General features: G+C 45.5%; 1 protein-coding gene across 3 annotated transcripts in view; it reads right to left on the bottom strand.

The window, feature by feature from the left end:
* Positions 1 to 749: 749 nt before the first annotated feature.
* Positions 750 to 25,002, bottom strand: part of CRPPA (CDP-L-ribitol pyrophosphorylase A) — a 337,629-nt gene continuing 313,376 nt past the window's right edge. For all 3 annotated transcript variants that reach the window (XM_077490700.1, XM_077490701.1, XM_077490699.1), the window contains one exon: positions 750 to 3,853. In XM_077490700.1, coding sequence (XP_077346826.1) covers positions 3,743 to 3,853 — 111 coding nt within the window. In that variant the 3' untranslated portion in view covers positions 750 to 3,742. The remainder of the gene's footprint in view (positions 3,854 to 25,002) is intronic.

The raw sequence follows: 25,002 nt of genomic DNA, 5'->3' as shown, positions 1-25,002 counted from the left end.
ATGCACACAGGGGATTCTCGGCTGAACGTCCGGCAGACGCTGGACCCTGCCGAAAAGAAATCTCCCACGGGCATGCGCGGGAGTGGCGATATCGCGGCTCCACGCACTCACAGCGCCGGAGCCGCGATACCAGGAAGACACGCCGAGGGAACATGTCAGCTCCCTCGGCGTGGATCGTCTGAGATATCGGGGCCTTTGCAGGTGAAAAAAAAAAAAAAAAAACTTCAGCGGGTTTACTCCTGCTTTAAAGCGATGCAGTGCCGAATCGCAAAAAATGGCCTGGTCATTCAGCAGCCAAAACTTCCGGGGCTGAATTGGTTAAAGAACACAACATACAGGGATATGGGAAATAATTATAGACACTAACACAAGTACACCTACACAGGTTGAACTGGATGGGCTATTGTCATTATTCAACCTTACCTACTGTGTCAAGAATTGTTACAATTGTTAACGGGCAGATCGTTAACTGTCTGGTCACAGTGAAGTAATACAGGAACTGATCTGGAGAAAGAATTAGTAAAACATGCTCTGCCCACCCTATACTGCCCCCTACATGCTCTGTAAATGTTATTACTTTGGATGAGAATTTGGAGTGTATCAGTGACGGCACTATTCAAACACACAGGGGCCTCTACACATAGTGGTCACAGACATTCCTCCGCTGCCCGGTGTGGTCTATATAGGGGTGACTACATGAGATTTCAAGTCTGGGAATCCAGAAGTAATAAATACATTTGACAACTGGGCATCAGAAATATAAATATAACTTTATTGGGGTCGGCTACAGATCAGCTTTAAATAGTAGCCACCATGTCATAAAATTAATGTCTGAGATTAGTAGTGTTACAAAAATTTTTCAAATATATTTAGTAAACATTTTACATTTTTCCAGTTCAACAGGTACAATAATGAACAAATGAAAAGAATAGGAGCTTAATAATACATTAATTCAAGGTGAAACCCCCTTTACAACACTTTTTTTCCCCACAGTGTTTTTATTTAAAAGTTTTTATGCCTAAAGTGGTTATAACGGCTAATTTTTTCCCCCTAAAATAACAAACATCTTATACTTACCTGCTCTGTGCAATTGTATTGCACAGAGCACCCGCTTACCTTCTTTTCCCCTGCCAGTGCCTATTCTACAAGTGCCCCCCCCCCCTCAGTAAGCAGTGTGCTGAGGGGCAGGGCTGCTGATACGGTAGTACAGCCAGCCCTCCTGTACTGGGCCCCGGCCCCATCAGTTCAAATACTAGCCCATTATGTGGCACTTATCTGCAAGGGAAACCCACGTTGTCCCCCGCTGGTGGTCGCATCCATCTTCGCCCCTCTTCCTTCCCGGGCTGTGCACTCCGGGTCCTGTGACTGGCCTCCGTCACTCTCCGAGGTCCGTTTCTTCGCTGCGCGTGTGACATCATCGGCGCACTACAAGGTAAATATCTTCGCACGTTTAGGAGATATTTCCACTACCTATAGGTAAAAGTGACAATCGGGGGGTTCACAACCACTTTAAATCCAGGAGTTTTTTTGGCTGGTCACATGATGCTTGGGGTCTTCGGCCTGATCCACACCTATAGCATTTTTAGTGCTTCTTGCATTTTGCAGGTTTGCACTGCAGTCCATTTAACATGTTATTCCTATGGAACACATTCTGTAGTGCAAATCTGCAAAATGCAAAAAGCACTAAAAATGCCAAAGATGTGAACCAGGCCTTACTCTTATTCTAGCTGCAGCAGAGGACAGACATTATGACATCATCACTACTCTCTGAAATAGTGTACTGTAAGCCCAGGCTGATGTGGTGACACAGCCCCAGGGGGTGTGTCAATGACACCTCGGGCTCAGAGGAAGTGGGTTGGATGATTGGTTATCGTTCAACCCAGAACAGGAGGGAAGGTGAACCTTGGAGGGGTGAAGCTGAACTTTAAGTTGCTCGGATTTTGCCTTCCCTGACACATCAACATGCTATTGACATTTTTTTATTTTTTTTAGCCTTCCTTTTTCATGACATACTTTTTTTTTTTTTAGACCTAGAGATGACAGCCTCACTGGGTCTCTGTGCATCTCTATACAAGGCAGTTTTGTACATGGCTTCCTAAAAACATCACAGCACCCTGCCTCAGTACTCCTATCCAGAGTTCCCAGCCCGGACACCAAAAGTGGGAGGAGTTATGCAAATATCAATATGCCTTGCTAAATGGAGTGGGAGGAGTTATGCAAATATCAATATGCATTGCTAGGTGGGGTGGGAGGAGTTATGCAAATATCAATATGCCTTGATGGGTGGAGTGGGAGGAGTTATTCAAATATCAATATGCATTGATGGGCGGGGTGGGAGGAGTTATGCAAATATAAATATGAAATAAATATAAATATGCCTTGATGGGTGGAGTGGGAGGAGTTATGCAAATATCAATAAGCATTGATGGGTGGAGTGGGAGGAGTTATGCGAATAATATACATTGATTGTTGGAGTGGGAGGAGTTATTCAAACATCAATATGCCTTGATGGGTGGATACCAGTCTGGAGGAGTGGGCTGTATTTGCATGCAGACCCCCCTGGGTAATGCCCACATGTGATGCTGAGTCTCCTCGATTGAACCAAAAATCCAACGAATGAAAGGGGAGGGCCAGACCAGGGAAGAAAAAGCTACATGATGCTCAACCTTAGGGTTGCCACTTTTTCTTCAAGCCAAATCTGAACACTTTATCGGCACACAGCAAACATTTCTTTTTTTTTTTTTAGTATGCACTATAGCAGTGCTTCCGACGGATATTCTGATCGTGTGTGGGCGTCATCTGACTTTTTTCTTCAAAAATTCAGATGGACCTAGAAATAGAACATGTTTCAAATCTGTCCCATGGACTCAATTCCTATTGGGAAAACGGTTCGTCTGTATGCTGGTCCGACGGACCAAATACGACGCAAGGGCAGCTATTGGCTACTGAATATTGAACTTCCCTTTCTAGTCTCGTCGTACGTCATCACGTCATATGTAGCACTGATGATGCATGGACTGTTTTTTTTACAAATTTTATTAGCCCTGTTGGGAGGTGGCTTTGGTGAGATATCAGAGGTCTTAACAAGGAAAGAGACTGAGGACACAGATTTCCCTTTCCTCTGCAGCCTCAGCCGCACTGAAGATGAATGGAGAGGAGCACCTCCTCTCCATTCATAAACCAAAGTATCGTGAACACAGTTTATGATGCTCAGTGACAGTTATGAATGAACAGTGATCACTGACTCTGTGCATTTGGAAAAGGAAGGAGCCGGTAAATGACATATTTACTGGCTCCTTCCTCCGCTCTCCATCCTGACAGATTGAGGACAGAGGGGACAGAGGGGGATCAAAGAGCACGGAGGGGGACTGGAGGAAGATATGGGGGACAGTCAGGGGGGATTGGTGCGGTGCTGGGTAGGAGTTACAATCACCGATCTCCCTGTATAGATTTCAATAAAGCAGCCGAAAGCCACGGGAGGGAGAGGAGGAGAATCGGCTGTCAGCTGCTTTATTGAAATCTATACAGGGAGATTGGTGATTGTAACTCCTCCGCAATCACCCCTGACTGTCCAGGTATCGGATTAAGCATCAGAGCATTTGCCCAAGTACAAGTGCCCAGGCAAATGCTCAGCATCGGCACTGATATCGATCCTAGTATCAGGACAACCCTAATAATAACAGTTACTGGAAGTGGCTGAACATTTGCAGTGTAGTTCACCAGTTGCATATTTTTTTCCACATTATTTTCCTGCGACCAATATCTGCCCGGTGAGCACAGGATTCCGGTCTTTGAGGAGAGCCACAATGATGGCGGATGCTTCTTGCACGTTTTCTTGAAGCTGAACATCATCCTGGAAAACACACAACAAGATAAAGTTGGAGTTATTGAGTTTGACCGCTCAAAAGGCATAGCCAAGTTCTACTTATTCAAGAGAGAGGGGGGGGGAAGGGATCCCTGATGCCGCACATCCACCACGAGTAGTACGATGGCAGGAGAGACAACCTCAGCCTGGGCTCCTGCCAGGCCACACTTTACTCCCCCCCCCCCCCCCCTTCCCTGGAGCTTAGTAATGGGGAACTTATTCAAGTTACTGAACTTCTACAGGCTCCTTCACATGTGCAGCTAGACTGCCGGTGTCTTGTAAAATAGGGTCCTCCATCAGATGCTGTCCTCTGCGTACTGCGCATGCGCAGTACACAGGAGCACAGATTCCGAAAATTGCCGAGGACGAACGGCGCCTGCGCCGTGAGTCCAGGTTCTATCCCCACTATCCAAGTGGACATAGAGTTAGAATAAAAAAGAGCCGAGCGCAGCGAGGCCGAGCCCGAAGCGTGGCGAGCGAAGCTCGCCCGCGAGGGGCCCTCTAAAATTCTAAACCCTATGTCCGCTTGGATAGTGGGGCTACCTCCTCCACTCACGGCGCAGACGCCGTTCAGCTTCGGAGATTTTCCGAAGCTTCGTCTGCTCTGTACTGCGCATGCGCAGTACGGAACGGACACATATCGATGGTCGGACTCAATTGGGCAGAACACCGGCCCTCTGAAAGCTTATCAACAGTGGGTCACCTCCTCACCGTCTGCTTCAATCCTCAAAATGCTGACCTGCATTGCATGTGGTTGCAGGTTGGCTGTGGCGCAGCCAAATTTACCTGATCCAGGAAGTATGTGGCTGCTTTAGAAGATCGGGTAGAATTACTTTCACTGATACAAAAAATTGGATTATGCTTTATCGGGGGGTGACAGGCTGGGGAAGAAAAAGCTAGATGATGCTGGACATCCTCTAGCTAGGAAATGAGACGGACTCTATCTGACTTGCTGTAGCTTCTAACGCACATTGTGAGAAGCTCAAAGTGTGCAGTGAAATCCAGTGACAGTGCATCCATAAGGCGCACGTGCGCCGCCCCCTCTCTCACCAATAGATAGATTCATGCATTGCATACTTGCTGAAAATCTCTGGAACTAATCAAGGGATTTCTCGGATGATCCGGTTTGGATAGTTTACTGGTGAAATGTCTGATATTGGAATATCCATATTTTCCTGAGTGCAGACCTGAGTGTAGGATATAGACTTCAATGTTAACCCTCACAAGTTGCATGAAAGTCATACCTGAATGTTATACAATACAAAAGTTGTGCAACAGTTGTCCACTAATCACTGGTCAAAGCCAAATTCTTATCCAAGTTGCATCAAAGTTGCACTCCAAAGTCAACGCAACTTTGGAGGCATACAAGTGTGAATGGAGCCTATGGAGTCTCAGTTTTGTCAATTTCCTGGGCTATTACTAAAGGGAACTTTCTTAGGAGTAGCTTCAAAGTGAAGAGTGTTGTCTGGTTACTATTCAGTGCTAATGTAGTATCCCACAACTCCCCGTGCCCTATCCAAGTTTATTCAGCAATAAATATAAAAAATGTAAGACTAATGCCGGCCATACACGATGCAAATTCCGAACGAAAATCCGAGCGAAAGTAAAATCGACCGATTTTCGTATCGTTAGTGTGGTATGCGCGACATGCGATTTTCGTACGACAGGGCAAATTGACAAATCCAACATGTTGTTTTTTTTTTCAAAAATCGTCCAAAAATCGTATCGTTAATGGCAGAGTTGGACGATTTGACATAAGAAAATGAACTGCGCACGATCTCTGGAAAGTTTGAACCAGAAGTAAACCATATAAAACAACGAACGAATGGTCGAACGCAACACGGAATAAAAAAAACCCGTTAAAACATAGTGTTTTAACGTACGATTTTCGTACTTAATTGATGGCACATTCGCATGTTGTTGTGAGTGCCGCTTTCGTTTATCGTTCGACGGGTCGTTCAGAATTCGCATCGTGTATGGCCGGCATAAATCAGGGTTTCTCAACCAGGGTTCCATGGAACCGTAAGGTTCCTCCGGAGGTTGCTAGGGGTTCCTTGAGCAATGAACAATTTCTGCCTCTCAGATAAGTTCCCACTGACACCATTGATCTTTTTTAGCTATCTGTAAGGAAGTAATTCTTCCCAATGACCACAAGTGTAAGGAGCATTTTTCCCACTGACCATCACACTAATGTATCATAAGCTGTAGATATAGTCATTTTTAGCAGATGTTCACTGAGACTAGAAAGTTATTTCAAGTGTTCCTTTGTGTTGAAAAGTTTGAGAAAGGCTGCCCTAGACAGTTTATTGAGCAAGAAAGCGTGACTGTCGCTGTGTGCCTGACTGCAGCTGCACTAATCTGGGAAAGAAACGCGTGACAAATAAGTGGCCCTTGTGGGGGTGAGCGCTACATGTGAATAAGACAAAAAAAAAAGCATTATGGCCACTAGTTGGTGCTAATGATCCTAGTAAGTATTTCCTATGATCATGAGCTCCATCTAGTGGCCATAAAACAGTGTTTTCTTGATTCACACGTTCAACCTAGGCAGAACATATCCTAATAACAATCAATTTTGCTGGCACCCACACATAACAAATGCAGGTGTCATTTTACCAGAGGAAGAGTGCTCTACATTTTTCAATACATAGACCCCATGTTTTAGATACCTTTTGGTGCCTAACAAATGCTAATAACTTTTCCCCTTAGATTTTTATTATTATGGGATAGACAAAAATTTGTGTTTTGCCTGTATTTCTTTTAAAAAAAAGAAAGCTTTCTTCAGCTCCAAGTCACAAAAAATATTGTTTGAATGTTCTGAACTCCATACAACCCAATAACCTTGTATGATTTTATAACCCCCCCCCCCGTGCTCCATGGGGGCCAGACCTTCTAGAGAGGTGATGGGCGTCTAAGGGCAATGACTTTAACAAAAGAAAAATATTATTTTGCCCTTGAAGTGATGTCTGGCAGGGATGGGGTGGTGGCGACATTGCCGGGTCTGTTCACACTCAGAAAGTCCTTCGTTTTCAGGAACATTTTTTTTTTCAGCTACAAAATGTACTAATAAAATGTACAACTTACAATGTTTGCAATCATAATCAACCCGATACGGCTTGTTAAAGGGATATACTAAATATTTTTTTGGTCAACTGAAGTCTCTTTTTCTAATAAGCATATCGATAATACATTGTTGCATAACTTTATTGAATGCGTCTTTATGTTGCATAAACATAAAAAATACACATAGAGGCAAATATCAGAACTGTGAGTAAAGTCCAGTTTAAATAGCTATATATTAATAACAGATGCATCAAAGCAAAAGGTGCTCCTTTTTTTTTTCTCTAGAAAGCAGCCACAGCATAATAGAAAAGCCTGTCACTTGACAGCATGCTGCAATGTTCTCTCTGCCGGGGTCCAACACGCCTCTCCGGGGTTAGAGCCTTGAGATCTCAAATTAGCAAGGAGCTTAGCTTTGCATTTCTTTTAATAGGAATACAAGCGATTTAAAAAAAAAATAAAAAATAAGGGACAGTGTAAAAAAAAAAAAAAAAATTGTAAAATAAATAAGAAAAAAAGAAAAGAAAAGCGCCCCCATCCCTCTATTCTTATGCACAGAAGCGAACGCATACGCAAGTCACGTCCACATATGTAAACGTTGTTCAACCACACATGTGATGTATTGCTGCGATCATTAAAACAAGAGCAAAAAATATTAGCACTAAACCTATTTTATATATATATATATATATATATATATTTATATTTATTTTTCAACAAAGACCCTAGAGAATAAAATGTAGATCATCGTTCTTAGGCAATGCTTTAAAAATTTTTTACAGGTTACCTGTTTAGAGTTACAGAGAAGGTTTAGAGCTAATATTATTGCTCTTGCTTTAATGATCACGGCAATACCTCACATGTGTGGATTGAACAACGTTTACATATGCGGACGTTTATATATACAGACATACACACACATACACAGTATCTCATAAAAGTGAGTACACTCCTGACATTTTTGTAAATCTTTTCTTCTATCTTTTCATGTGACAACACTGAAGAAATGACACTTTGCTACAATGTAAAGTAGTGAGTGTACAGCTTGTATAACAGTGTAAATTTGCTGCCCCCTCAAAATAACTCAACACACAGCCATCAATGTCTAAACCGCTGGCAACAAGAGTACCCCTAAGTGAAAATGTCCAAATTGGGCCCAATTAGCCATTTTCCCTCCCCGTGGTCACGTGACACGTTACAAGGTCTCAGGTGTGAATGGGGAGCAGGTGTGTTAAATTTGGTGTCTCACTCTCTCATACTGGTCACTGGAAGTTCAACATGGCACCTCATGGCAGAGAACTCTCTGAGGATCTTATAAAAAGAATTGTTGCTCTACATAAAGATGGCCTAGGCTATAAGAAGATTGCCAAGACCCTGAAACTGAGCTGCAGCATGGTGGCCAGGACCATACATAGTTTTAACAGGACAGGTAACACTCAGAACAGGCCTCGCCATGGTCGACCAAAGAAGTTGAGTGCATGTGCTCAGCGTCATATCCAGAGGTTGTCTTTGAGAAATAGACATATGAGTGCTGCCAGCATTGCTTCAGAGGTTGAAGGGGTGGGGGGTCAACCTGTCAGTGCTCAGACCATACTCCGCACACTGTATCAAATTGGTCTGCATGGTTGTTGTCCCAGAAAGAAGCCTCTTTTAAAGATGATGCATAAAGCCCCATACACACTATCAGATTGTCTGCTGAGTTTTTCCTTCAGATTTACCAAAACCATGTAGTAGAAGGGCCTGCCTGATTGCATACACATTGAAACTCCTAAGGTTTGACCTCATATTATATGGTTTTGGTAAATCTGAAGGAAAAACTCAGCAGACAATCTGATAGTGTGTATGGGGCTTAAGAAAGCCTGCAAACAGTTTGCTGAAGACAAGCAGACTAAGGACATGGATTACTGGAACCATGTCCTGTTGTCTGAAGAGACCAAGAGAAACTTATTTGGTTCAGATGGTGTCAGGTGTGTGTGGCGGCAACCAGGTGAGGAGGACAAAGACAAGTGTGTCTTGTCTACAGTCAAGCATGGTGGTGGGATGTCATGGTCTGGGGCTGCATGAGTTTTAATGAAAGCTATAACAGCAGGCAATTCCTGATACGGACAGCTCGCCTCTTCCTCTCCTCTCTTTTCCCCTGGCTGGGAGACTGTGCCGGCAATGCTCTCATCCTCACTGGGCCCCACTCCGCTGCGGGCCCCATATCGCCTGCGTGGGTCGCTATGGCAGTAGTTTCGCCCCTGATTCCAACATGATAACGACCCCAAACACACCTCCAAGATGACCACTGCCTTGCTAAAGAAGCTGAGGGTAAAGGTGATGGACTGGCCAAGCATGTCTCCAGACTTAAACCCTATTGAGCATCTGTGGGACATCCTCAAACAGAAGGTAAAGGAGCGCAAGGTCTCTAACATCCACCAGCTCTGTGATGTCATCATGGAGGAGGGGAAGAGGACTCCAGTGGTGACCTGTGAAGCTCTGGGGAACGCCATGCCCAAGAGGGTTAAGGCAGTGCTGGAAAATAATGGCGGCCACACAAAATATTGACACTTTGGGCCCAATTTGGACATTTTCACTTAGGGGTGTACTCACTTTTGTTGCCACCGGTTTAGACATGAATGGCTGTGTGTTGAGTTATTTTGATGGGACAGCAAATTTACACTGTTATACAAGCTGTACACTCACTACTTCCTCAGTGTTGTCACATGAAAAGATATAATAAAATATTTACAAAAATGTGAGGGGTGTACTCACTTTTGTGAGATATTGTATATATGTTTGGGGGTTCTAAGTAATTTTCTAGAAAAAAAAAATACTGGCTTAAACTTGTAATGCAAAAGTTCCAGAAAAGGCCTGGTCAGCAAGGGGTTAAAGAAAACGAGCTGTAATTCTTTGTACATCTTTTACTGTGATGACTATGGATGCGTTTAGGGTCTGCCAGAGGAAAGATTAGCAAGGTCGTTTTCTGTAGAGATTTGTCGGGGGGACAGGCTTTTCTAGTCAGGCTGTGGCTGCGTTTTAAGGAGACAAATTGTAAGACTTCGGGCCTTTTGCTTTGATGCACCTCATTTGCAATAAGCAAACTTCCTTGCTGATTGGACAGCTCTAGCTTTGACTCAGCCAAGGCATGTTGGACTCCTGCAGAGAGACCACTGTTTTCACACAGTGACAATAGCAAATTAACATTTGCTGTTGTCTTCCTGGTTTTTCTTCCAGCCAATCAGGAAGCAGGTCCTAAGACCAGATTGGCAAGGGAGTCTTAGGTCTCCCTTGGCCAACCAGGTCTCAGCAATACAAAACAAGAAATGTCAGCACTCAATGGGTTAAAATGGAAATAAATCTCTCAGTAGCAGCAATGAAAAAATGTAGACAAGTTTATTCAATGATATTCATGGGAAAACAAAAATGCACATGGCAGTGCAGTGATATGGATATAGGAGGGATATTGAATGAATTACAAGAACTAACCGTATCGCTGGGGGACCACAGAGCAACGAGGAGATGGCGGCATCCATAGATGGAGGTAACCTGGTTGTGAGGGAGGTGCCAATATCTCTGCTGCACTAAGCCAAAGGGCCCGCTCACCGGCGTTCTCTGGGCAGCTTGGCATGCTGGTGACAAAGGAGGGGGAGGCTGCGGTCCACGGGGAAGGCGGAACTTGCCAAGCTGGCTGGCATGCAGATTAAGGGATGTGGTGAAACCGTGGTTCGCGAGCAGATGTTAAGCCGCTCTCCCCTGGTGATCTATAGGCAGGCGTGTGGCTGCTCCTGGATGTTCGGTGGAAATGCCCTGGTCCAGATCTGGAGGCCGGGAGAGGGGAACCGGAGCTGGGTAGGCTCGTGCTGATGACGTGCAGCACCGGTTGAGGCTGGGTCTAGTATGGATTCGGCGGGGACACACCCCTGATCCCGCCCACCCCCATGTGAATGAATATGGGGTACATTGTACCCCTACCCATTCACTGAAAATAAAAAGTAGTGTTAAAAAATACAGTAGACACTTTTTGACAAATCTTTTATTAAAAATCCTCTTCTTGTCCGCTTCTTCCTCTGGTCTTCCTCCATCTTCTCCTACATCTTCATCCTCCGGTCTTCTCCTTCTCCCCCTGCTTCTAATAAAAGACTTGTCAAAAACTGTCTACTGTATTTTTTAACACTGCATTACTTTTTTTTTTTGTGAATGGGTAGGGGTACAATGTACCCCATACTCAATCACATAGAGGGCGGGATCAGGGGGCTTCCAGATTCCGATAAACCCCCCGCCTGCAAACCCCGACAACCACCGGGCGAGGGTTGTCGGGAAGAGGCTCTTGTCCCTATCAACATGGGGGCAAGGTGCTTTGGGGTGGGGGGCGCAGAGCTCGACAACCACTGGGCAATGGTTGTCAGGAAGAGGCCCTTGTCGCCATCAACATGGGGGGCAAAGTGCTTTGGGGTGGGGGCACACAGAGCCCCCCTGCTCCAAAGCACTCATCCCCCCATGTTGAAGGCATGCGGCCTGGTATGGTTTGGGGGAGGGGGGGCGCTCGCTTGTCTTCTCCCTTTCCTGACCTGCCGGGTTGCATGCTCAGATGAGAGTCTGGTATGGATTTTGGGGGGACCCCCATGTCATTTTTTTTTTTACATTTTGGTGTGGGGGGGGGACCCCACACTGTTTTTTTTCATTATTTTTTGTAGCCAGCGTTTTTTTTTTTTAATTGAGCGGGAAGCCAGCTAACGACTCATCGGTTGTTAAGGACTTGGCAGCCGGCTTCCCGGCCCCCTCCTTAGCAACCAGCTATATATGGTGTAAAAAAGAAAGCAAAATGAAAATCGTGGTACAAAACGCGGTACTTGCGTTTTGGATGCGGGTCCAATGAATTCTATTACATGCAAAACGCTGCATTTTGCGGGAAAAAGTCCCTGACCCTTTCCAAAAACGCAGAGGCACAACAATGTATTGATGTGAACATGTTCCATAGGAACCCATGTTAAAACATTTCCCTGCATTTCTGCAAAATGCATTAAAAAAAAAAAACGGATTAGTGTGAATCGAGCCTAATGCCGCGTACACACGATCGGAAATTCAGCCAGCAAAAGACAGTTGAGAGCTTTTGGTCGGAAAATGCGATCGTGTGTATGCACAATTGGACTTTTGCTGGCCGAATTTCGGTCAGCAAAAGATTGAGAGCATGCTATCATTTTTTTGGTCAGAAAAAGTTCCTTTTTACCCGAAAATGCGTTCGTGTGTATGCAATTCCAATGTGCAAAAACTCATGCATGCTTAGATTCAACTACGAGACGGAAGCTATTGGCTACTGGCTATTGAACTTCCTTTTTCTAGTCCCGTCGTACGTGTTGTACGCCATCGCCTTCTTGACGGTTGGAATTTGGTGTGACCGTGTGTAGGCAAGACAGCTTGAGCGAAATCCCGTCGGGAAAACCATCAGAGCTTTTTCTAACCAAAATTCTGATCGTGTGTACGCGGCACAAGACATTGCACTTTTTGCTTTGATGCACTTGGCCTTCAATAAGCAATGCACCTGCTCCCTGCAGATTGGAGAGCTCTAGCTATGATCCAGCAGAAGGCACGTCGACTCCTGCAGAGAGACCACTGCTTACGCACAAACAGCAAAGGGTCTTTTGCTGCAACAGGCTGGCAGAGGATAGGCTTTTCTACTCTGGCTGTGTCTGCTTTCTGAAGAAAATGAACTTTAATGCCACGTACACACGACCGAACTTTTCGAGGGACTAGGTCCGACGGACTTTCGGCGGAGTTCTGACAGAGTTCTGACGGACTTTCTGAATGAACGGACTTGGCCACACACAATCACACCAAAGTCCGACGGATTCAAACGTGATGACGCACGACTGGACTAGAATAAGGAAGTTCATAGCCAGTAGCCAATAGCTGCCCTCGCGTCGGTTTTTGTCCGTCGGACTAGCATACACACGAGCGGATTTCTCGGTAGGAACTGGGTCCGGCGGAAAAATTTGAAACATGTTACATTTCTAAAGTCTGATGGATTTTTGAAAATCAAAAGTCTGCTGCAGCCCACACACGATCGAATGGTCTGCCGGAATCGTTCCGTCGGATCATTGATGTCGAAAAGTCCGGTCGTGTGTACGCGGCATAAGACTTTGCACCTTTCGCTTTGATGCACTTGGTCTGCAAGTAAAGCTCATGCTCCCTGCTGATTGAAGAGGTCAAGCATGCAGTGGGAGCATGTCAGAGAGACCACTGCTTACACACAAGAGAGCCCGAGTCCCCTGCAGCATGATGGCAGTGGACAGGCTTTTCTACGTTTGGGATGTGGCTGTTTTTTTTGAAGAAAATGAACTGCAATTCTTTGCAGATCTTTCATTTTGTTGCTCCTGGAATGTATTTAGCTGATTTAAACTGTAAGTTTATTTGGGCTTTACCAAAAAAATTAAATAGGATGATTTATAATCCAATTCCGTGTTCTGTTCATGAGGAAAACAAATTGTGTTTTTTCTCTTATTAAGACCCAAGCAGAAGTCCTGTAACTGCTCGAGTTGAATTTTTAGAATCCATCGATGTAAAGTCGTATGAGCGTCTGCCAGAGGAAAGATTATAAACAGCTCCGCACAATAAATTAGTTTGCCCATTGACTCACACGGCTGTGTAAAGAGTTTACACTCAGAACAGGGCGAGGAAACAGAATGCCATTGTGATTCTAACATTCAGCCGTCACCAATTAGCCTGACCACCCACGAACCGACACAAGCAATTCCGGCACAGCGTCGGACACGGCCTTCTAATCGCGCCAGGCGTACGGATTATGTGGGCTAGCTTTTTCACCATCTGAAAAGGACCTTTACTAAAATAAACTGACCTTGAGAATACAACTTGTGTCAAACGTTTGGACGCCGACTGGATCGGCGTGAAGGTTTGCGTTATGACACGCTAAATACACAGTGCTGCGGTCTGAACCAATTACAGGGCGCAGACAAGGAGGTATGTTAATTAAATTTGTTTTGTTTTTTTGCCTTCGTTGGAACATATCAATAATATGCTGGAATAAGTGAATACGCCGCCGTTACATTTTCAAGATGTTCCAAAAAATGAAAAGGATCCTAACAAAGTCCCAAATCACCAAACATGAGGCCTGGCCGGCTCTACATTAGACTCAAAGCTTTTCAATATACAGTGCCTTGAAAAAGTATTCACACCCCTTGAAACTTTCCACATTTTGTCATGTTATAACCAAAAACTTAAATGTATTTTATTAGGATTTTATGTGATGTGTGGCGTGCATTTGTATTCAGCCCCCTCTACTTTGATACTCATAACTAAAATCTAGTGAAGCCAATAGCCTTCAGAAGTCACCTAATTAGTGAATAGAGTCCACCTGAGTGTAATTTAATCTCAGCTGTTCTGTGAAGTCCTCAATTTGTTAGAGAACCTTAGGCCGCGTACACACGGGCGGACTGTTCACCCAATTTTGTCCGCTGAACAGTGTTTCAGCGGACAGTCCGCTCGTGTGTGGGCTTCAGCGGACAGTTTCAGCGGACAGTCTGACGAACAAAGTTTTTCGGAATTCCCGTAAGACAGTCCGCTGAAACTTGGTTTGAGCGGACAGTCCGCCCGTGTGTAGGCTTGTTCGTCAAACTAAGTTCCGCGCATGCTCAGAAAGGATTTACACGCCGAAGGTTGCATTGCAGTGTATAGGACGTTGTTTTTCGAGTCCCGTCGTACGTGCCGTTCACGTCATCGCGCATGCTTTCAGCGGACTGTTTGTTCATCGTGTGTGGTCAAGTCCGCTCATGCAAATTTTGAGCGGACTGTTTGTCGGATTGTTTGACAAACTAAGTTGGCCGAACAGTCCGCCCGTGTGTACGCGGCCTTAGGGTCCGTTCACACAGGGGCAACGTGACTTTCAACACGACATTTGGAGGCAACTTGGACACGACCTGAACATGACTTGGGGCGACTTACAACACGACTTTAAGTCGCCCCAGGCCAGGCGACTTTTGCCGCGGCCAATCAGAGAATGAGCTCTCAAGAGGGAACTCCACGCCAAATTTATGAAAAAAATTTGGCGTGGGTTCCCCCTCCGAGAGCATACCAGGCCCTTAGGTCTGGTATGGATATTAAGGGGAACCCCCTACGCCGAAAAAACGGTGTGGGGGTCCCCCCCAGATCCATACCAGACCCTTATCCGAGCACGCTACTCGGCCGGCCAGGAAAGGGGGTGGGGACGAGCGAGCGCCCCCCCCCCTCCTGGGCCGTACCAGGCCGCGTGCCCTCAACATGGGGGGGTGCCTCATCAACATGGGGACAAGGTGCTTTGGGGTGGGGGGGCCGCGCGCCCCCCACCCCAAAGCACCTTGTCCCCATGTTGATGAGGACAAGGGCCTCTTTCCGACAACCCTGGCCGTTGGTTGTCGGGGTCTGCGGGCGGGGGGCTTATCGGAATCCGGGAGCCCCCTTTAATAAGTGTTTTTTTTTACTTTTTTTTCACAGGTGAATGGGTAGGGGTACGTTGTACCCCATACTCATTCACATAGGGTGGGGGGCCGGGATCCGGTGGCCCCCTTATTAAAGGGGGCTCCCGGATTCTGATAAGCCCCCCGCCCGCAGACCCCGACAACCAAACAGCCAGGGTTGTCGGGAAGAGGCCCTTGTCCTCATCAACATGGGGACAAGGTGCTTTGGGGTGGGGGCACCCCCCCATGTTGAGGGCACGTGGCCTGGTACGGCTCAGGAGGGGGGGGGCGCACGCTCGTCCCCACCCCCTTTCCTGGCCGGCCGGGTAGCGTGCTCGGATAAGGGTCTGGTATGGATCTGGGGGGGACCCCCACACCGTTTTTTCGGCGTAGGGGGTTCCCCTTAAAATCCATACCAGACCTAAGGGCCTGGTATGCTCTCGGAGGGGGAACCCACACCAAATTTATGCGTGGAGTTCCCTCTTGAGAGCTTATAATTCTGTCAGAGTCACCTCCGTATAGAGGGAGATCCGACTTGGAGGCGACCTCCATTGAAATCAATGGGTACCAGTCGCCTACAAGTCGGATTGAAGTAGTAGAGGAACCTTTTCTGAAGTCGGAGCGACTTCAGTAGCGTGCATTAAGACGGCTCTCATTCACTTACATTGATTTTTAAATGTTGTCCGACCTGAGGCAACTAGGGGCGACCTGAAGTCGGATCTGAGTTGCCCCTGTGTGAACGGACCCTCAGTGAACAAACAGCATCATGAAGGACAACAAATACACCAGACAGGTCAGGGATAAAGTTGTGGAGAAGTTTAAAGCAGGGTTAATGCCCTGTACACACGACAGGACTTTCCAGCAGACAAGGGTCCGACGGACTTCTGCCGGAATCCCGGCGGACTTTCCAAACAAACGAACTTGCCCACACATGACCGGACTTTCCAGCAGACTTCCCGACGGAGTTCCGGCGGACTTCCAAATGAATGGACTTGCCCACACACGGACTAAAGTCTGTTCATTTTGAACGTGATGAGTTACGATGGGACTAGAAAAGGAAGTCAATCTCGCTGCTTTTTTCGGCAAGATTGACACTTTGCGAGCCCTGTCGCCTGGTATGGATTTTAAGGGGAACCCCCTACGCCGAAAAAACTACGTGGGGGTCCCCCCAAAATCCATACCAGACCCTTATCCGAGCACGCAGCCCGGCTGGTCAGGAAAGGGGGTGGGGACGAGCGAGCGCCCCCCCCCCTTCCTGAGCCATACTAGGCCGCATGCCCTCAACATGGGGGGTGGGTGCTTTGGGGAAGGGGGGAGCCCTGCAGGCCCTCTTCTCGACAACCCTGGCCGTTGGTAGTCTGAGTCTGTGGGCGGGGGGCTTATTGGAATCCGGGAGCCCCCTTTAATAAGGGGGCCCCCAGATCCCGGCCCCTCACCCTATGTGAATGAGTATAGGGTACATTGTACCCCTACCCATTTACCTGGGGGGAAAAGTGTCAATAAAAACAACACACTATACAACAGGTTTTTAAAATAGTTTATTAGGCAGCACCGGGGGTCTTCTTCCAACTTCTCCGTGCTCTCCGGTCCTTCTGCTGGGCTATCTTCTGCTCTTTTGCCGCTCTTTTGCTAGCGGTGGCCCGGCTTTCTCCTTTGTCGTCGTCACAGTCTTCTTCTGTTCTTCCGATGTTGACACAACGCTCTCTCCCGCTGTAATGCTGTGGACACAGTGAGCGACGACTTATATAGGCATAAGGGGTGGGGTCACAGTGTAATTTGTCACCTGGTGACCCCGCCCCTTATGACGCCACAGTACCAGCATGTGGTGTTTTTTTTTTATTGACACTTTTCCCCCCAGGTGAATGGGTACCCCATACTCATTCACATAGGGTGGGGGGCCGGGATCTGGGAGCCCCCTTATTAAAGGGGGCTCCCGGATTCCGATAAGCCCCCCGCCCGCAGACCCTGACAACCAACGGCCAGGGTTGTCGGGAAGAGGCCCTTATCCTCATCAACATGGGGACAAGGTGCTTTGGGGTGGTGGGGCCCGCAGGGCACCCCCCATTCCCCAATGCACCCACACCCCATGTTGAGAGCATGCGGCCTGGTATGGCTCAGGAGGGGAGGCGCTCACTCGCCCCCACCCCCTTTCCTGACTGGCTGGGCTGCGTGCTTGGATAAGGGTCTGGTATGAATTTTGGGGGGACCCCCACGCAGTTTTTTCGGCGTAGGGGGTTCCCCTTAAAATCCATACAAGGCGGCGGGGCTCGCAAGGTGTCAATCACGCTGATAAAAGCGGCGAGATTGACTTCCTTTTCTAGTCCCGTCGTAACTCATCACGTTGAAAATGAACGGACTTTAGTCCGTTCATTTGGAAGTCCGCCAGAACTCAGTCGGGAAGTCCGGCGGACCTAGTCTGCCGGAAAAAGTCCGGTCATGTGTGGGCAAGTCCGTCAGACCCTGGTCTGCTGGAAAGTCCGGTCGTGTGTACAGCGCATAGCCCTGCTTTAAACTTCTCCACAACTTTATCCCTGACCTGTCTGGTGTATTTCTTGGCTTTCATGATGCTGTTTGTTCACTAAGGTTCTCTAACAAACTGAGGACTTCACAGAACAGCCGTATTTATCCCGAGATTAAATTACACTCAGGTGGACTCTATTTACTAATTAGGTGACTTCTGAAGGCAATTGGCTTCACTAGATTTTAGTTATGGGTATCAAAGTAGAGGGGGCTGAATACAAATGCACGCCACACATCACATAAAATCCTAATAAAATACATTTAAGTTTTTGGTTATAACATGACAAAATGTGGAAAGTTTCAAGGGGTGTGAATACTTTTTGAAGGCAGTGTAGAACATATGTAGAATGAATTGCTTCATCTCTCTATCACCTGAGGTCAGTGACTTCAGTGGGTATATGTAAGGGTTTACAACCACTTTAAAAGAGAAGTGCGGGATTTCAAAATAACAAACAATTATACTCACCTAGATGGATGCAGCCATTCTGCAGTCCAATGCTGCATCTGTCCCCTGCCGACTCTAATGCCGCGTACACACGATCGGAATTCTCGTTCGAAAAAGCTTTGATGGTTTTCCCGACGGAATTCCCACGGGATTCTGCTCAAGCTGTCTTGCCTACACACAGTCACACCAAATTCCGATTGTTTAGAACGCGGTGACGTACAACACGTACGACGGGACTAGAAAAAGGAAGTTCAATAGCCAGTAGCCAATAGCTTCCGTCTCGTAGTTGAATCTGAGCATGCGTGATTTTTGGCGTGTCGGAATTGCATACACACGATCGGAATTTCCGATAGAAAGTTTTTCCATCTGGAAAATTGAGAAGCGGCTGGCACAGGCTCTCAGCTTTGTGCTAAAATGCCGATAAAAATCGCAGATCGCAGCAATTACTAATAAAAAAAAAAGAAATAAAAATGCCATAAATCTATCCCCTATTTTGTAGACATTATACATTTTGCGCAAACCAATCAATATACGCTTATTGCGATGTTTTTTTACCAAAAATATGTAGAAGAATACATATCGGCCTAAACTGAGGGAAAAAAATATTTTTTTATATATATTTTTGGGGGATTTTTATTATAGCAAAAAGTAAAACAATGCATTTTTTTTCAAAATTGCCACACTTTTTGTTTTATAGCGCAAAAAATAAGGCGATCAAATACCACCAAAAGAAAGCTCTATTTGTGGGGAAAAAAGGACTTCAATTTTGTTTGGTTACAACGTGGCACAACCGCGGAATTGTCAGTTAAAGTGACGCAGTGCCGAATCGCAAAAAGTGGTCTGGTCAGGAAGGGGGTAAAATCCTCCGGGGCTGAAGTTGTTAAATAAAGGATTTGGGAAAAATAAATCTTCAGGCTCTTTAAAACTTTATATTTGTATCCCTTATTTTGATTTTTGTGGCGCACTGTGGATTGCACTTTGGTCATGCATGGTCTGCATTATGGTCTGCATTAGGTCTTTATGTGGTTTAGCATCAGAAGAAGTTTTGGTGACATGTGTTTTCTGTTAACCCGTGACAATCTGTGCCCATTTAACTGCTCGGCATGAATTGACTCCTTTTCTCTGTGAACCGGTTCTGTGTCATTGGCATTCTTCATAATATGTCAGACTTCTTCATATCTCAGAAAAGATAAAACGGTGTGAACAAGCCACATGGAAAACATCCCTTTTGGGTGTAAATTTATATGAAGTGATTATAATGTGAAAGATGACCGATGAGTTTTAGAGATTTAAAGGGCAGATCCAGCTTTGAAGATGATTCTGAGAAATAAACGCACGGCCCGAATATCGTTTTCACTAATACCACGGCGTACATTTTTTTGTATTTCTGTTTTATTGTTCTGCCTTCTTCTGTCCGTAAAAGTGTTTGTTAAAGCCTAACTCCACATTCAATGTCCCTTTAAATAGTACATTTGGGCCAAGCTGGGGCATTATTCCTCCCCCTGACACCAACGATGGGGCAATATTCCTCCTATTGGTACCAATGATGGGTCACTTTTCCTACCATTGACACCAATGATGGGGCACTATTCCTACCACTGACACCAATGGTGGGACGTTATTCCTCCCCCTGACACCAATGGTGGGACATTATTCCTCCTATTGGTACCAATGATGGGTCACTTTTCCTACCATTGACACCAACGATGGGGCACTATTCCTCCTATTGGTACCAATGATGGGGCACTATTCCTACCACTGACACCAATGGTGGGACATTATTCCTCCCACTGACACCAACGATGGGGCACTATTCCTCCTATTGGTAACAATGATGGGGCACTATTCCTCCCACTGACACCAATGGTGGGACATAATTCCTCCCACTCAGTGATCATCAACCCTGTCCTCAGGGCCCACTAACAGGCCAGGTTTTACCTTGGGGAGATGCAGACTAGAATACTGCAATCACTGAGCAGCAAATTATATCACCTGTGATGTATTTCAGTTATCTTGCAAACCTGGCCTGTTAATGGGCCCTGAGGACAGAGTTGATGACCACTGCTCCCACTGACACCAAAAATTGGGCACTATTCTACCAACTGACACCAACAATGGGGCACTATTCCACCTATCGATACCAATGATGGGGCACTATTCCTCCCACTAACACAAATGATAGGACACTATTCCTCTCACTGACACCAATGATGGGGCACTATTCCTCCACTGACACCAACAATTTGTCACTATGCTTTTTACGGACACCAATGATGAGGCACCATTCCTCCCACTGACAACGATGGCACACTATTCCTTATATTGATACCAACAAAGGGACACTATTCCTTATATTGATACCAACAAAGGGACACTATTCCTTATATTGATACCAACCATGTGACACTATTCCTTATATTGATACCAACGATGGGACACTATTCCTCCCACCGACACCAACAATTGGACACTATTCTTCTCATGAATTGATACCGACACCAGGACATTTTCTACTCCCACTGGCCACAGTCTGGCCTCTCTGAAGTCTAAGACCCCTTTCACACCGAGGGCACTTTGCAGGCGCTATAGTGTTAAAAATAGCGCCTGCGATCCGCCCTCAAACAGCTGCTCGGTTGTCTCCACTGGAGCAGTGCGCTGGCAGGACGTCAGGAAAGGTCCTGCCAGCAGCTTCTTTGGAGCGGTGTGTTTATCGCTCCTCCACCGCTTGATTTCAATGGGGCAGCGTGGCTATAACGGTGGCAAAACGCCGCTATTGCGGCCAGTTTTAATCCTTTCTTGGCTGCTAGCGGGGGTCAAAAGCGCACCCGCTAGTGGCCAAAATGCGCCACAAATCCGATGGTAAAACGGCGCTAAAAATAGCGGAGTTTTCCTGCCGACGCTATAGGCGGCTCGGTGTGAAGGCTCTAAAGGATAGTAAACTGACCTTTTGTTTAGAAAGTTGGGAGACCTCTTCTATACATTAATACAAAGCTTACTCTTATTGGCTCAGATGTCACCCACCTGCCTCTCCACTGCAGCCAGAGGAAGCTTTCAACATCTGTTGAACATCTAAGGTAACTTCTAAGGTAAGTCTCCCATAACGTGCTAGTATGCGATGCATACTACCACATTATGGCACTAATTTGCAGGGGATTTTTATTTTTTAGTTTTATTCAGTTGCGGTTTACTACCGCTTTAATACAGACTTCCATCAGTTACCGGTCTTCTATAAAATGTGAGTCCGCTCTAAACGTTTCCTTTTTCGATTTTGGATAAAGTGAGAAAATCCCTAATTTAAGCCACAAGAAAAAACTACAAAGATAACCTGTTTCAAAAGATATGCAAAACAGCAAAAACCCTTTAATCCCGTAATATGCCCCTCAGATGTTGGCCCTTGCAGGTTTATTCCCCTTTAACCGTTTGCAGCCAGCTGCTGGGACACCTCTCGCCCCATTACATCCTTAGGAAAATAATCAGCTGCAGGTTTTTGCCGGGGCACCTATAACATCAGCCCATGTGGATACAATTTTCACAACAATTTAAACAGAATTTCATCTTCCTCACAAATATTCTCCGCGACTCTCATCTGAACTTTGACGCACCTTACAGATCAAACGGACGTCGGGCTTTCATCATCAAAGCTACATGGCCCGAATTTAAGACTAATACCGAAATATTGAAAATTAAAATAATATAAAAATAATTTAAAAAAAAATGTATAAAAGAAAAATATAAGCTTTTATCACACTTCAATAACAAGAATTAAAAGGTATACATTATTCACACATGAAATTTGCAGAACCAAAATTGAAAGAAATTGAGGGCAGGCCGGTTTTTACTGCAGAAGAGACCATGGAGGAGATTTACTAAAACTGGTACGCACACGCGCAGCTCAATGTACACTGTCGGCATGCTGGGGTCATGTCAAATAGTGTCCCCCGTCGGATAGTGTCCGCTGTGTCCTGCGCATGCGCAGTACACAGGACAAGCAGATTCTGAAAATATCCGAAGAGGAACGGCGCCTGCGCCGTGAGTCTAGGTTCAAGCCCCACCATCCAAGTGGACATAGAGTTAGAATAAAAAGAGCCAAGCAAAGCGAGGCCGTGCCCAAAGAGTGGCGAGGGGCCCTCTAATATGTGCAGCCCTATGTCCACTTGGATGGTGGGGCTTGCACCTGGACTCACGGCGCAGGTGCCGCTCATCTTCTGAGATTTTCCAAATCTCCTTCTGATCTGTACTGCGCAAGCGCTGCGCCTGCACAGTTCAGAGCGCACACTTTTCGATAGGCGGACTGTATCTGTCACAACACCGGCTATGCCTGGAATAGTTAACGTGTTACTAAACCCAGAACTCTGTATTCACTATATTTGGTCTCCCACAGTACAGAGAACATGGAAATGCAATCATTTTCGTAAATATAAACTGCTAAATACCTTTTATCATCAGCTGTATATAGCAGTCTTGTGACTTCTATCAGTGTCTGGTTAAAGCTTGTAGAAGGAGTTTTCATACTGCACTGGCTGTCCAATCAGGATGCAGAACCCCTGACCCTCTCTCTGGCAGTGTTGATTGGGTCTGTGCTGATCACATGCACCCTTCCAAGAAAAAAAAAAACTCTCTAGCAATACACACCAAACTGAGCATGTGCAGCCTGACTCCAGTAACTCTGTCTTATCAGAACATGTTATGGGGACAATGCAAGAAGGGGAGGATTTGTGCATACAGGATCAAACAGCCTTTTTCCACAATGCAGAGGATTAACCCCTTCCACAGTGAGTATAACGAGTATGCTTTACTGCACATACAGGCTGATTTTACTGTTTTGGGTTTAGTAACATTTTAAAGTGTCACTAAACATGAAAAAGAAAAACTATCAATACTGTATTACATTATCATACTCATATTCCATTATTCTGCAAAAAAAAAAACTGGTTGATCCTGCTGCTCTCTATCTCCCCCTTCTGTCCATGTCCCCAATTCAGCTAGGGATTTTGCAGAGCAGTGTTGGCAGCTCTGCACATGCTCAGTTTTCAGTAAGTTTCTATGCTGAGCATTTCCTTCCCATCACACCTAAACATCCCATGTGTCTATGAGTCACACATGTGGGCGTATACAAAGTGGTAAATGACAGCCCTCTCCCTCCCTCCTCCATGCCCACTAACCAGCTAAACACAATGGGGACGGGATATTACATGTAGATTAATAGAGGATTCACCTCCCTCTTATTCTAAAACACAGGCTGGAGGGGCCTGACACAGCCTGTGACTGGCAGAAATCCGCCCACACCATGTTATTGCCAAAAAAAAAAAAAAAATAATAATGATTTGATTTCAAATATATATTTGTATGACAATTTAAAACAGTTTATTGATATCATTTATTTTTACTCGGTAGTCCAAAAACGTTTTTTTTTTTTTTTTTAACATGCGACCAGCAGCAAAGGACTAGAAGCTCCTCCTGCTTATGTTTCCCTGCATACAGACTGGGAGAGAGCTGGGTCATGTGACAGCTGTATATCGATTAGGAAAAAAGGTATTTAGTGTTTTTTTTATATTAAAATACTGTAAATACAGTGTCATCATCCATATACAGAAATAGAAGGGACAAAGTAAATTAACCACTTAAAAGACCAACCACCTCATATATATACTGCGGCTGGGTGGCTCTATTGCACGAAACAACGTACCTGTATGTCGTTTCGTGTAATAGATACATGGGGCACGCCTGCCCGTCACGCAGTGTGGGAGTGGGGCCGGTGGACATTGCACGTGCCCGGGGGCTGCAATGTCCACTGGCCACCCGCAATTGCTCCTCACAGAGGCAGAACAAGCATCTGCCTATGTAAACAAGGTGGATCCCCGTTCTGACAGAGAGAGAGAGAGAGATCAGTTGTTCCTAGGGATCAGGAACAGCGATCACTCTTTACTCCCAGTCAGTCCGTCCCCCTGACAGTTAGCAAAACACTCCCAGGGAACACTTAACCCTTTGATCGCACCCTAGTGTTAACCCCTTCCATGCACAATGTCATTTATACAGCAATCAGTGCATTTTTATAGCACTGATCACTGTATTGGTGTCACCGGTCACCAAAAAGTGTCAATTGGGGTCAGATTTGTCCGCTGCAATGTCACAGTCCTGCTAAAAATCGCTGATTCCCGCCATAAGGCTCCATGCACACTAGAGCTCATACACGGACGTTTGGGTGTTTTTTTTTAACAGCCCATAAACTCCACTCTATGTTATCCTATGTGTCCATGGATGTTTTTGAACTTTTATCAGCAGTGGAATTTATGGGCTGTTTTTCTGATCACAAAAAAACGCCAAACGCTCATAAACGTTGATCATTGCTCAAAAAAGTGGCTCACCAGCATTTTTGATTCATTGAGAAAAAAAAAACGCTAAAAAACGATAACGTGGAAAAACGCAAAAAAAACGCTAATAAACGCTATTGCAAAAACGTTAAAAAACATTGAAAGATTCACTTCAAAGCTACTGGCGTTTTTATAACATTATTTTAACCTCCAGTGTGCAAGGAGCCTTACTAGTAAAAATAATAAAAAAAAAAAAAAAAAGTCCTTAAATCTATCCCCTATTTTGTAAAAACACTATAATTTTTACACAAACCAATCAATATAAGCTTATTGGGACTTTTTTTTACCAAAAATATGTAGAAGAATACATATTGG

The sequence above is a fragment of the Lithobates pipiens genome, unplaced genomic scaffold (genome assembly GCF_037356315.1).
Source record: "Lithobates pipiens isolate NorthernLeopardFrog02 unplaced genomic scaffold, aLitPip1_a1.2 Scaffold_19, whole genome shotgun sequence".
Taxonomy (NCBI): domain Eukaryota; kingdom Metazoa; phylum Chordata; class Amphibia; order Anura; family Ranidae; genus Lithobates; species Lithobates pipiens.
The sequence above is the reverse complement of the archived record's forward strand: the minus strand, read 5'-3'. Positions and strand labels throughout refer to the sequence as shown.